Genomic DNA, 12,979 nt, shown 5'->3' on the forward strand with positions numbered 1-12,979 from the left:
GAGGTAGAGGAGCCGAGAGCCCTGATGTTAATAAATGACTTCTCCTCCTCAGCAGTTTTTCTACTCTACTGAGCAGTTTTTCCATGCCTCACACAACCTGCTGAAGCAGCACCTTGTGTTGCACTCTTTCCCCCTCACCCTCCCCGTCTTTCCGGCTTGCCCCCAAACACCATGGGACTGGCGCCAGGTGTTGCATTCTCAGAAGTGGTGCCGTGTGACCTTCAGACAGAGCTGGCGGCATGCTGAGCTGCGGGGCTCGCTTGTTGCACCGCCGGGTGGCAGCCCTCTGGGGCCCCCAGGCTGCTGCCCTGAAATCCTCACCTCCCAAGCCAGCCCCCCAAGCTGCAGCAAAGAAACCCACGTCTCCGCACCCATCCCTGAGCTTGGATGACGGGAAGGTTTTCCGCCTCAAGAGTAACTGGGAACTCACTCGGGGACTGCTGGTGTTCCTGCTCTGCTCCTCCCCGTGGCTGGTTCAGAAAGCACCCGTGGTGAGACAAGGAGCCCTTTGAATCCTGACCCGCAACCCACCCAACCCATTCCACCTCAACCACGCCTTGTAGATGGAGGGGTGCCCCATCGTGCTCTCTTGGGACAGGGGAAATGAGAGAACAGTGGTGCAATTAGGTCACTTTAGACTCTGGGCTTAATGGTCTTAGCAGGGCAGGGGAGATCTTAAGGTGGTAGCACATATTACTCCACATACTTCAAAATGTGGCAAGCAAGGTGCATTTGGGGGCCCTTACTGTGTGGAGCCCTCGACGCCTGTCCCAAAGTCCTGACTTTGGCACCACTGACTGAGGGGCAAGGGACTTTGGACTAAGCTATGGGATGGGTAACCCTACGTAAGAAGACGTCTTGTGGCACCTTCAAGTCTAATGGATGCAGTGCCACCTCCAGGTTTTGGGGGCGTCCTTGGGCAAGACACCCTCAATGGGCCCCTCCCTCGGTGAGTCTACCTTCTCACCACCGTTGTCACCAGCTACTATTCCTCCTCTTCCTCTTCCTCCTCCTCATTGCTAGCACTTGCTTGCTCGGCAGGCAGAGCAAGTAGGTAGTGGCATCTGCTGTTCCTCCTTCTCATCACCCTCATTGTCAGAGAGGGGAGGAAACAAGAAGGTTGCAATGGTGAAGACAAGGAGCAAGTTTAGGGGGCTTTTGTTAGTGTGCCCCTGCTGGGACGTGTGCTCTTGGTAGGTGACCAACCATGCCTACTCTTGTTGCCAGCCCTGAACAGATGTTTATCATGGCACAAGCTTTTCCACCGCATCAGATGGAGGAAGTGTCTCCTCAACTGGTAGATATAAAAAGTGGTCTGTGGCCCCACAAAGCTTATGCCACTGTCCATCTGTTAGCCTTTAAAGTGCCACAAGACTCTGTGTGTGTGTGTTTGCTGTAACAGTCAATTATATAAAAGAACCGCCTTCTGGAGACTTGTCTCCATGCCCTGCATTTCTCTCTGTTCCTCCAAGTTTCTTTCCATCTCCCGATGGGTTCTGGGCCGCCGACTGTGGAGAGCCATACTCCGTCTTACACTCTATGGACAGTTTGTGGCAGGCGAGACCCCCAAAGAGATCAAGGACTCACTGCAACGGCTCCAGGGTTTGGGGGTCCGCCCCCTCCTTGCGGTCCCTATAGAGGAAGATGTGGGGCAGGCAAGGGAAGGGTGAGTATTGGGTGAGTGGAAAGGTGGGCAGGATTAGGACAACAGAAGGTCCAGCACTGGTTCTGAGGGGAGCGTGGGGAGAAAATCTGGGCCTGGAACAGTACAGATCTTCTGACAAAGAATGAATGAAGGAGTTGGGAGTGGAGGCGGGAATATTGCATTATTATACTCTATCCTGAATTTAGATATGTCTGGTTAGGAAGCTTTGGGTCAGTGCTTGAATCATGGAAGGGAGACCCATCCCCCCAACTTTTTGTGATGCCCCACTTAGGTTTCAATTTTAAAAAGCTCTGAGGGGGCATGATTTGGCAAAATTTGGAGAGCCTGGGGATGGGGTTAGTGAAGGGGGGGGAATTTCAGGCCTGGGGTCCCAAGCTGGCTCACCTGGGGTCCCAATCCAGCCCCCTGGGATTCCCTCAAAGGCACGCCCCTTTCCCCCAGCCCCATCCCTTTCCCCCAACCGTTGATTACATGGTGGTTTCCCAGGATGCTGCAGCTCCACCACCCCCATTCTAAAAGGTTGACATGCCTCTCCTAGAGCTCACTCCTGGCAATAAGAGCTTTAAGCTAAAATACGCTGGTATTTTTGTGTTTTGGACCCACCCCCCTCATTTTTGGCCCCACCCACCACTGGAATGCAGCCCCCAAAAGCTTCTCCAAAACTGAATTCAGCCCTTAGGCTGAAAGTGGTTCAGTACCCCTTGGTAATGTTAAGCTTACACACACACACACACACACACACACACACACGTTTCTACATTTCCGCACAGAATTCAAGCATCAATCCTACTGATGTGGCTTCACATCTTACCGCCTGAATGAGTCACACTTCCTTTCTCAAGGAATTAGCTAGCTTGCACTTTACCTAACATTGATGTGCTTCTGATGAAGGTACATGTGCCTCTGATGGGACAGCTCACACAGTGGCCTTGTTTGGGGTGGTCGGGGGAAGAAATGCACCCGTTTGCACGTTAACAGGGGAGGTCTGATTCACACCTCCTTCCTGTGTTTCATGGTAAGACGCACCAGGGCTTTTGGTTTCAGGAAGCGGCAATCCAGATATCTGGTGTCAAGGGTAGCTTCTCACACTTTCACACATTAAATGTGGCCACATTAAATGTGACAAGACCTGAAGTCTTGCCACATTTAAAGTGGAGACAGACAGACACAAACGTGTGTGTGTGTGTGCGTATACATACATAACACACACACACATATGTGTATATATATATACTGCAGATATCTCTGTATCTCTGTCTCATATATCAATTGCAATTAACAAATTCAAAACTGCAAAAGCTGTTAAACAAGCATGAGTCCAGCATCCTGCTTCTGTCAGAAATTCCTTATCTGAAGTATTTTTGTCCCGCTCCTCAGCCAGAAGGGCTCCCAGAGCAGCTTATATATCATCAGTTAAACAAGACAGTCCCTGCCCACAGGCCTACAATCTAAAAAAGCCACGACGCACAAGGAAAAAGGACTGGGAAGGGAAGGGGGGGATTCTTTCAGCAGTGGCCAGCCCGATATTACCTGAAAGCTGACCATATGGGTATGAAGGCCTCCAGCAACTGGTATTCTGCGGTAAGCTGCTTCTGGAGTTTCCACTTATGTTTCATGATCAGGAGCCACTCATAGGATTGTCCTCCAGCAATGTGTTTGATTGAAAGCCATGTCAGGTAGCTGCCGTTGCCGTATGCTGTGGCAGCCCCAATATTCCATCACACCCTAGTGCAGGGGTGAGGAACGTCAGGCCCCGTGGGCTACATCCAGCCTGCCCGGGGTCACAGTCTGGCCCTCCAGGGTTCTGGGACAAAAGAATATTATAAAAGCCAGGCAGGCAGGCAGGCAGGCCTCAATGGTGGAAAGGGAGGATAGAGGAAGGTCTGGAACACATTGGCCCTTCCCCTCTCCTATCTGACAGATTTGCCAGGCAGTTAGCTAACCTTCAAAAATCCCAGAAAAATATTTTGGGGACATTTCCCCTTTAACCACAGTTTGCTGAGAGAAAGCCACTGAAAGGAACAAACAAACACACACACACACACACACACACAGCAGCTTGGAAAATCTCAGGGTTGGTTTTTAATGTTCAGCTTTGGGATGTACTTTCTTCTCTTCGGGAAACTGTTAATAAACATTAAATGCAAGGGTGGGCAACCTGCGGCCCTCGGCCTAATTTCATGTAGGTGAAGGAACCAGAGGGAGAGAAGGAAGGCAAGAGGGGGAAATGGATGGAGGGATGAAAGGGGGGGAGAGAGAACGGGTGGCAGAAAAAGAAAGGAAAGAGAAAATAAGTTGGCAGAAAAGAGAGAGAAAAAAAGGTGGCAGAGAGAGAGAGAAAGAGGAGGAGGAGGGGGAATGGCAGAAAGGAGAGAAAGAAAAGGAGGTGGCAGAGAGAGAGAGAGAAGGGGTGGGCACAAAGGAGAGAGAGAGAGAAAAAAGTGGCAGAGGGGTGGGTACAAAGGAGAGAGAGAAAAAGAGGTGGCAGAGAGAGAAGGGGTGGGCACAAAGGAGAGAGAGAGAAGGAGGTGGCAGAGAGAGAAGGGGTGGGCACAAAGGAGAGAGAGAGAAGGAGGTGGTAGAGGGGTGGGCACAAAGGAGAAAGAGGAAAGGAGTGGCCACACCCACTCTTGGCTCCAGCCATCCCAGCTGCTGGTTTGTGACACACACACCCCCCGACAGATTATATCTGAGAGAAAGTGGCCCTTGACAGACCCCTCATAGGTGGGCAGGGCAGTGGCCCTCCAGGTGTTTTGGCCTAGAACTCCTATCAGCCCTAGCCAGCCTAGCCAATGGTGAAGGTTCATGGGAGTGGAAGGCCAAACAGCTGAAGGGGTACACATTGCCCACCCCTGCCTTAAGGGAAGCAAACGTTTTGATAGGGGTGGTGAGCAGAGCACAAGACAAGACGTTGGCGCTCGGAGGCCTCAAAAGAGTTGGAGGGTGTTGCTCCCAGAAGATGGAGAGTCTTACCCTACCCTGAGGAGGATTCTTCTCTGTCCTGACCAGGGAGGGGTGGTATGACGAGAATGCCCACTCCATGGTTACCTGCCTGGATCTGTCAGTGGGGGGTGCCACCAATCCCATGATGCAACTGAAGGTGACAGCACTGATGGCAGCTGAGCTCTGTGTGAGTATTGTGGAATGGCAGAGGGACTTTGTACTGATGAGTATAGCTGGGGGTGGAGAGGTATCCTGTGATTCCACAACCATTATGCACCTATAGGCATAGCTATTATTTTCCCTTAAAACCATTTGCTTTTTTGATTATAAAGACCCTGCAAAAGGAGGTCTGATATTCCTCTGGAAGGACCTATTTCTTATGTATTGTATTTCTTATGTATTGGATTGATAATGGGTTGGATCCAGTTGGGGTTAGTCAGACATTTGCATAATGTACAGGTTGCAGAACTGCAGAATCTGGGTTAATCTGATGCAGATCAATGTTGTTATTGTTGCATAGTATATGTGGCTCTGATCAGAATGAGGGACGGGGAAAGATAATGAGTACAAATAAGACCTGGCTGGACATGCAATGGGAATGATGGTAGAACGGAGTGTTCCACTTCGTTTAACTCCCTGCATGTAAAACTAGTACTTCAGGGGGAAGGGTTCTGGCCTACACAACTCCCTGCTGTACTAGGTTTCTACTTGCAGAGAAAGCTTTTTTATGTCGATAACACCCACCTGCAATCTAAAAATGGTATAGCCCATTCAACATTCTATCACCTCATTTTGCTGCATGTGTAGAGTAGATCTAATTCTGGCCCCATTCTGGGGCGTTGTGAGGATGGGAGTTATTCTGGTCTTATTTGGGATCTGCTTTTGTTCCTCTCTTCACAGAAGACTATTACCCTGCGTTTGCAAGAGCAGGAGGGAATGTCTGATCTGAGCATAGAGAGATTGGTGGCAGTCATGAAAGGACAGGTGAGGCTTGATTTCACCTCTAGTGTCCTGTTCCGTTGTGCTTCTTGACTAGAGATGTGATGGCTGGGAGCGGGGGTGGAATGGGAGAAAACAGAAAAATTCAGGGGGAAACCCCCCTTTTTCCTATTTTTATCCAAGGACAAAAAAGTCGCCAGAAAAAAGGGGTTTAAAAGTATTTCTGGGCTTTTTCCATTATGTTTCTTTCCAAGGACAAAAAATGTCCCTGGAAAAAATGGTGGGCTTACCTCCATTTTTCCCCATTCTTCCCCCCCCCCCAGTTTTTTCCTAGGCCTTCACATTTCTTTCTTGATGCAATGGATTTAATTTGTTCCCTATAGCATTTTTTAAAAAATGTATTCTCTTCTTCCACTACCGCCAGGAACTGAACTTGTACTGCCTGACTGAAGAAGAGAACCAACATTTTCAAAAATCATTGAGACGGCTCAATTCTGTAGCACAGGTACAGGAAATAATGGTGGTTTCACATCTGAGGCTTCAGTTGGGTTGGGCTATAATATGAATAAATAAGCTCTTCTGAGAAGAAGAATATACATTTAGGCTTCAATCCTACACAGAATGATTTGGGAGTAAGTCTCTTGGAGCTCAGTGGAATTTACCTTTGAGTAGACATGCATAGGATTGTACTGTGTATTTCTGTGCCACGTTATACCCTGCATTGTTAACAAAAGATTCATGTGGGGCACAAATAGCTAGGGTTGCCAATTCTTCAATTCACCCCAGCTGCTGTTTCTTTGACATTGACCCGGTTTGCATGTAATAGCAATCCATGGGTTGTTTAAGCCATGGGTTGTCAGCGCCAAGCACACTGCGTCCTGCACGCTTGTCACTTCCACTTTCAATTAACAACCCAGGAATGTCCCATTGTAATTGTTACCATGACCTCCAAGCCCGGAAACTCTGGGTTGTTTAGGGGTTAAACAACGCAGAGTTAACCCAGCAACAAACCCTGGGTTGTTAATTAAAAGCAGAAGTGACTCGCTCACTCCCACTAGATATCAGCAATTCCTGGATTAAACAACTCAGGAATTGCTGTTATGTGCAAAGCGGGTCAGAGGGTTGTTCTTGCAGCAATTATCAGTGAGAACATTTGTGCAATTGGAAGCTTCACTGGGTAATTTCTGCATGTCAAGATGCTGCTAAAGAAACTTCTATAGAAGCCAGGTGAAAAGTTGGCAATTCTATTTCAAATACATGAGAAAGCCTCAAAGGTGTTGGGGGACACACACCAGGTTTTCGTTCCCTTGGATGAGCAAGCATGCTTGGAGACCTAAGTGGTGCAGGTTACAAATAGAAGCCAACGTAATCTGGTTCCCCTGAAAAATTCCCTGTTTGAAGCAAGCAATTGCACAATAAAAGCCTCATCTGGAAGCAGCCAAGGTATTTTTTCTGACATTTGCTTTATTCATACATATATGACCAGAACATAAGCAGAGAAACGCAGGCTCTATTATAGGGCAGAAAATCCATCAGAAAGTAAGTTCACCACCCTGGTTTCTACAAACTACAAGTAGAATTTTTCTCTCCGCATATTCCAAAATGGCCAGCACAGAGAGGCTGTTCACACAACATGTTAACCCACACTCAGTGGTTGAGCGTGGGTTGTTTGTTGAACTGTGGGTTAGCCTGTTGTCTGAATGCAGCCAAGGTGGCTTGTTAACCATGCAGTGTGGCTTATTTTTTCGAACAACTACCTCAAGAACCCATGGTTTATTATTGGATTGTTCAGGGTGGTTAACAAGCCACACTGCATAGTTAACAAGGCACCCTGGCTGCATTCAGACAACACAATAACCCACTGTGAAGGTTTGCTTTCTAAATTTTTATCTTTGCTGTTTTAAATCTGTATTTTAAACTCCTGCACTGCTGCTAGGTTTTATTGTGGTTGTATTGTTATATTGTGGTTTTAATGTTCTGTATATTTTAAATTGTTTTATTGTGTGTTCTTTGGTTTTAATTTTTGTGAACTGCCCAGAGAGCTTCGGCTATTGGGCGGTATAGAAATGAAATAAATAAATAAATAAATAAATAAATAAATAAATAAATAAATAAATTTGAGGCCTACAGAGGCAAGGTAAAAAGGTCAGGCCTAGAAGCCTGGGGGTGGGGGTTGTTTGGGGGTGAGTATCCTTGAGAGGAGTAGTTTCATTTTCCTAAGTTAAGTTTCATTTCTTCAGGTTTGAAACAGTACGTTCAGTTTTGGGGGATACAAAGGGAGAGAGAGCCAGGGCTGAGAGTCAGAAGACCAGAGCTGAAATGAGAGCAAGAAGAAGCAGCCTGGAGAAGTCTAAGTGCAGCTAGGGTAGAGGAACTTGCTTTTTGCAACCTTTGTTTTCTCTTAATGCCTTTTGTATCACTCAGCTCTATTCTGTAAATACCTTTATGTATGTAATTGGCTCGCTTTAATTAACCAGAAAACTGTTGTGGTTAACACCCAAGTGTCTGTAGTGCCAATTACCCTACATCTACAGCCTAAACCCCATGTTATTGGGAAGAGGGAGTCTAAAAGAAGGAAAGTGGGACTCTTAAGGAGGCAAGAGATCCTTAAAGGGTTGCTCAGGGGGTCCAGGTCATAAGGGGAACCTTGACACTGACCTGTGGAAAACGTGCTGCATTCAAACAACAGGCTAACCCACAGTTCAACAAACAACCCACAGTTCAAAACAATCCACACTCAACCATGGAGTGTGGGCTAGCATGTTATGTGAACAGCCTCACATACACCTTACATCTACGCTCCTCAGCTCTGATGGGCAACTCATTCAAAAATAAAGAGAGATTCCTCACCTGTCAGGAAACTATCTCCTAACCATTGGCATCCATTAATCAAACATCAACAACCGTTCTCTGCTATCAAGTAGTAATCCACTAAACAAAGAAATGACTGGCCAGCAGCCATAACAATATTCATAGAAACTGCCAGCTCATTGGATCTCTGCTTTAAAATATCCATCAATTTAGTGTCCTTTGTAGTCCTCCACATCACTAACGTTATATGCTACAGAGGCCATATCTTCAGGAAATGGCTGGGGAAAGGTTGCAGACAAATGCATGCTTTCTCTGCCATTTTTGCCAGCCTTCGTCCTTGGGTTCTGGGGAGGAATTTCAGGACTGTCATTGTTTGCTCTAGTCTAAAACCTCCATGATTTTTTTGAGGACTGGATGGAACAGAGTATAATCTTTCAAGTTCTCAAGTTTTAGAAAGCTGGATCTAGCAAATGTCTTATTATTCTTGTCTCCTTTCCTCTCCCTCTTCAGTATGCTGTGGAAAAAGGGGTCCGTGTTCTGGTGGATGCAGAATACACCTATGTCAACCCCGCCCTGACGCTAGTTACTGTGGCAATGATGGCTGCTTGGAACAAGCAACACCCGTGGATCTGGAACACGTATCAGGCATATCTCAAGGTGGGTGTCCTTCCCAAAATAGCCTTTCTCCTGTCCACCACACTTCCTGGAATTAAAAGAAAAGTTCCACTCTAACCTTGCCAACTCAATGGTGTTGGAGGACTCCTTTGTGCTTTGCTGTTCAGTAGCAGCCATTTTGACTTTGATCAGTTTTGTCTTTCTTCAGGACACTTTAGAGCGGATGAATCAGGATGTGGCCCTCACAGACCGCTTGGGTGTATGTTTTGGAGTGAAACTGGTCAGAGGGGCTTATCTGGAGAAGGAACGGAAACTAGCAAGGGAAAAAGGGTACCCTGATCCCATCCAACCCAACTGGGAGGCTACCAATGAAAGGTGAGGAGTCTTCTCACAAATCTGTTCCTTGACTCTGCAGAGCTTGAACATGAGGTGTGGGAAACTCAATCCTCTTATACCAATTCATATATTCATGTGTTTGTGCTTATGTAGCCAAAACAGCACCACCTATGCACAAAAGAGAGGTATTAGCAGACCTGGGGTAACCCTGAGCTTTGCAGAGAGATTAAAAAATCCATGAGATAACTCATGGCATGGGATGCTGACAGACTGAAGAAAGAAAAAAACCCTGACAACTGGATGGGAGGGGTAATGGAATAGAGTGGCTGGACAAGGACGGGAGGGAGGAAGAGACCAAGAGAGATAAAAAGGGTAGACAGAACCTTCTCATTGTCTGGATAAGTAATTTCCTGGTTCACACCAAGAAGCTATTTTAATATGTCTCCGGGGATGGAACAAAGAGCTGCCCATAGATATCAGTGAAGAAATCAAGGATTGTAATGTAGCTGGGGTTAGGCACAAGTGTGACCTCCCTACCTCAGGGACAGTTATTGGGGGGGGAACCAAATGGAGAAAAAACTTGCAGTGGCTGGAACCCTGAACAGAAGCACTCTACGCTGCAACAGTTTGTTGCAGGACCCCATTTTTAAGCTTCCTGTCAGGAATCTCCCTCCATGCTGATGCCCGTTTCCTTTTTCCTTGGATACAGTTACCAGCGCTGTTTGGATTTCGGCTTGGACCGAGTGTCTCAATCCAAGGGAAGGTTTGAGCTGATAGTGGCCACGCATAACGAAGCCTCTGTGATGCATGCCGTGCAAAGGTATGAGGGCTGCAAAAGCAGTTGTGGGGTCTGTCTTTCTGTTCAACCACTTGCTAAAATGTCCCGCAGTTCTGTGAGTCTGTCCTCCTCCTTCTCCTCCTTAAATGCTGTGCCAGACAGGCATCAGACGTGACTCTCAAAGCCAAGAGGGAGAGAAAAAGTGATCACCTTGGGAAACCGGCAACCTTCCCTTTGGGAGAGGACCCCCCCCGCCCCTTTCCCCTAGGAACTGTTTCCCCACGGTTCAGGGAGGCATCCCTGCCTTTTGTGATATCCAGTGTCACCACTACAAATGTGGTAAATTTGAAGTGCACAGTCCTTACATAATTCCTTAGAGCAACCCTGTAAGGTAGGCCAGTATTATTGTTATTGTTATCATTATCATCATCATCATCATCGTCCCCATATGGTCAATGGGGTGGCGGGGGGGAATGAAGTTAAGATATAGAGGTAACTGACTTGCCTAAAGCCAGCCACAGTGAGTTCATGGCTGAGCTGAAAGTTTAACCCACGCATTCTGGCTCGCAGCTTATGCCTTTTACTGCTGTGCTGCACCCATATGGGATGTGATGTTGTATCTATTTTAAGGATGGCAGAGATGAGCATCGACAAAGGTGCTGGACCTGTCAGCTTTGGGCAGCTGCTGGGCATGTGTGACCAGGTGTCCTTGGCGCTGGGTGAGTGCTAGTCCATGTTGCTCCTGCTCTGCCCTCCACCAGTGCAGTGGTACATGTTGAAGTGCAGGCGCTCATCATGACAGTCCCCATAGCCGCACCTCCAAAGAGAATCCAGAAATCCAGGCAGTTGTGCTGATCTGTATTAACAAACCAGTTCTAGCAATTTTATCTCCACTAGGAGCCTGTGTTTTGTAAAACGGATGGGTCTTAATTGCCCATTCCATTCCAGGCCACCGAAAAATGACAACAGGGAGCAATATATCGCTGCTGAGAAAATTAATTTTCCCTATGCTATTGTGAAGATTGCAGCTAAGCTCAGAGGGAACAGTGAATTCTGAGGGGTGGGGGTGGGGGTGACAGATGACATCAGCGTCCCTGCTAATCAAAAGTGGCTGCACTGTATCCCTGCGAGGCCTGGCTCAACTACATCACTGCCTTCTACCACTTTTTTCCTTCTTCCTGCAATATGCTGACCTCCCCTCTCTCTCTCTCTCTCTCTCTCTTTTATTCCTGACCAAACCTAGGCCAGGCAGGTTATGCCATCTACAAATCCATCCCCTATGGCTCCGTGGAAGAGGTGATCCCCTACCTGATCCGTCGCGCTCACGAGAACCAGAGCGTCCTACTTGGCATCCGAAAGGAGCGAGATCTGCTATGCTCAGAGCTACGCAGACGGATCCTGAGGCAGCCTTGAGGGAATCTAAAATATCCCAAAGAACCATCCCAACTCCTTTTTTCCTGGACTCATGGAAACCGGTCCCCACAATACAACCCCCACCCCAGCACAACCATATAACTTCCCACATGATCTTCAAAAACATCACCCTCTTGAGTTGCCCAGCATCCCAAAGCCTGAGGCTCATGGGGCTTAAGGAGGCCATGAAGCTGCCAACTCTAAAAAGACAACAATAAAAAATTGTACGTAGGCAGGGCCCAAGGATGTGGCATCGTGGTAAAGGGGTGGAGCTAGAGATGGGAAGGCCCAGGAAAACAGAGAAAAGGGGGGGGGTCTTGGGGGTGACTGCCATATTTGGATTGGAGGGAGAGTTAATGGATAACAGAGATAGCAATTTAACTAGATTTATCTTTGCTGTAACCTGAGGTATTTTTTGTGGGAAGCCTTTCTCTCTTGCTGCATTGTCAGTTTTCAACATGACAGTGTGATACATTTCCAGGTGTTCTTAAAAGATTCTGGGAAGTGGTACTTTACTGTTAGCTATTTATCAGGATTCTAAACTCCCTAAAATTCAGGGAGAAGAGTCTTTGCCCATGTGGAATAGCAGCCATTCTGCTTTTCTGTATACACATTTCCCAGTATAAAATGGCCATGTACCCAATCCCAAAGCATTGTGGCAGTTGGATCTGTTTTGTGTCATGGCCTTGCTTCAGTGGGGCTCTGCCAAGAGGTGACGATCGGCACGAGCTGGGTACTTTATTTTTGCAAAGTCCACCAAGGGTTTTTGGAGCAAGTCTCCATTGTCACAAGAATACCTGTTCAACAACTGGAAATCTAAATATCCCCCACAGGAGATCCTAGATTGTGAGTTCACACACCCCTTTTTGTTCTTTTCTTTTCTGGGTTTTTTCTTTAAATGATGTAACCCACAGCACAGGAGGGGTTGGAGAAATGGGGCGGGCTATCTTTGCTTACATCTTCCCACTTCCCTTATTGAAACTGAACACTTTCCGTAAAGTTTGACTGCCCACTGTGTGAATTGTATCAGTTTTGGAGGGCAGGGGTAAGGTTCATCAAGAAAAAACCTTTCTCAATGGGAGTTGGCCCCTTATCTTCTGTGGGGCTGACCCTTGTGTTCTGAAAAACAGGCCCCAGTCAGATGTTTACCTTTTTTGCCCTGACAATCTGACAGAGTGGTTGCTGCAGCCTTCTTTCGGCTGCCTCTTTCCTAGGGCAGCTTATAATGTGGTGGAATTCTTTTGATGGCTTGCGTGTGTGAGTGTGCGTGTGTGTCTGTGCATGTGTGCCTGTGTGTCCTTTCTGCTGCCTCCTGACTGGGGTTTGCAGCTGACTACTGCAAAGGAGACCTGCACACAGGGCTAAGGGGTGGGAGGACTCCCACACATACGGGCAGGAATAATTGAATTATAGCCAGCCGTCCTGCTAAAAATGGCCAAAGGTGCTAGACAGGACAAATGGGATTTTTCCTCACTGCT

At 47.4% G+C, this 12,979-nt stretch overlaps 1 protein-coding gene across 1 annotated transcript; it reads left to right on the forward strand.

The window, feature by feature from the left end:
* Nucleotides 1-239: 239 nt before the first annotated feature.
* PRODH2 (proline dehydrogenase 2) lies at nt 240-12,516 on the forward strand. Its single transcript, XM_084808438.1, has 10 exons — nt 240-491; nt 1,473-1,666; nt 4,676-4,796; nt 5,510-5,593; nt 5,973-6,053; nt 8,870-9,016; nt 9,183-9,349; nt 10,020-10,130; nt 10,719-10,807; nt 11,332-12,516. The coding sequence occupies exons 1-10, from the start codon at nt 240-242 to the stop codon at nt 11,499-11,501; spliced, it is 1,416 nt and encodes a 471-aa protein (XP_084664564.1). The 3' UTR covers nt 11,502-12,516.
* Nucleotides 12,517-12,979: the final 463 nt, after the last annotated feature.

This window comes from Heloderma suspectum, chromosome 6 (genome assembly GCF_057233095.1).
Source record: "Heloderma suspectum isolate Gila_16-S chromosome 6, 16-S_ref, whole genome shotgun sequence".
Lineage (NCBI taxonomy): Eukaryota > Metazoa > Chordata > Lepidosauria > Squamata > Helodermatidae > Heloderma > Heloderma suspectum.

Excerpts from the sequence above, each read along its gene's own strand:
- PRODH2 (XM_084808438.1), top strand. The coding sequence starts at position 240 with ATGCTGAGCTGCGGGGCTCGCTTGTTGCACCGCCGGGTGGCAGCCCTC. Across the intron at positions 6,054-8,869 it reads GGCTCAATTCTGTAGCACAG|TATGCTGTGGAAAAAGGGGT; the intron begins GTACAGGAAATA and ends CTCCCTCTTCAG. Across the intron at positions 9,017-9,182 it reads CGTATCAGGCATATCTCAAG|GACACTTTAGAGCGGATGAA; the intron begins GTGGGTGTCCTT and ends GTCTTTCTTCAG.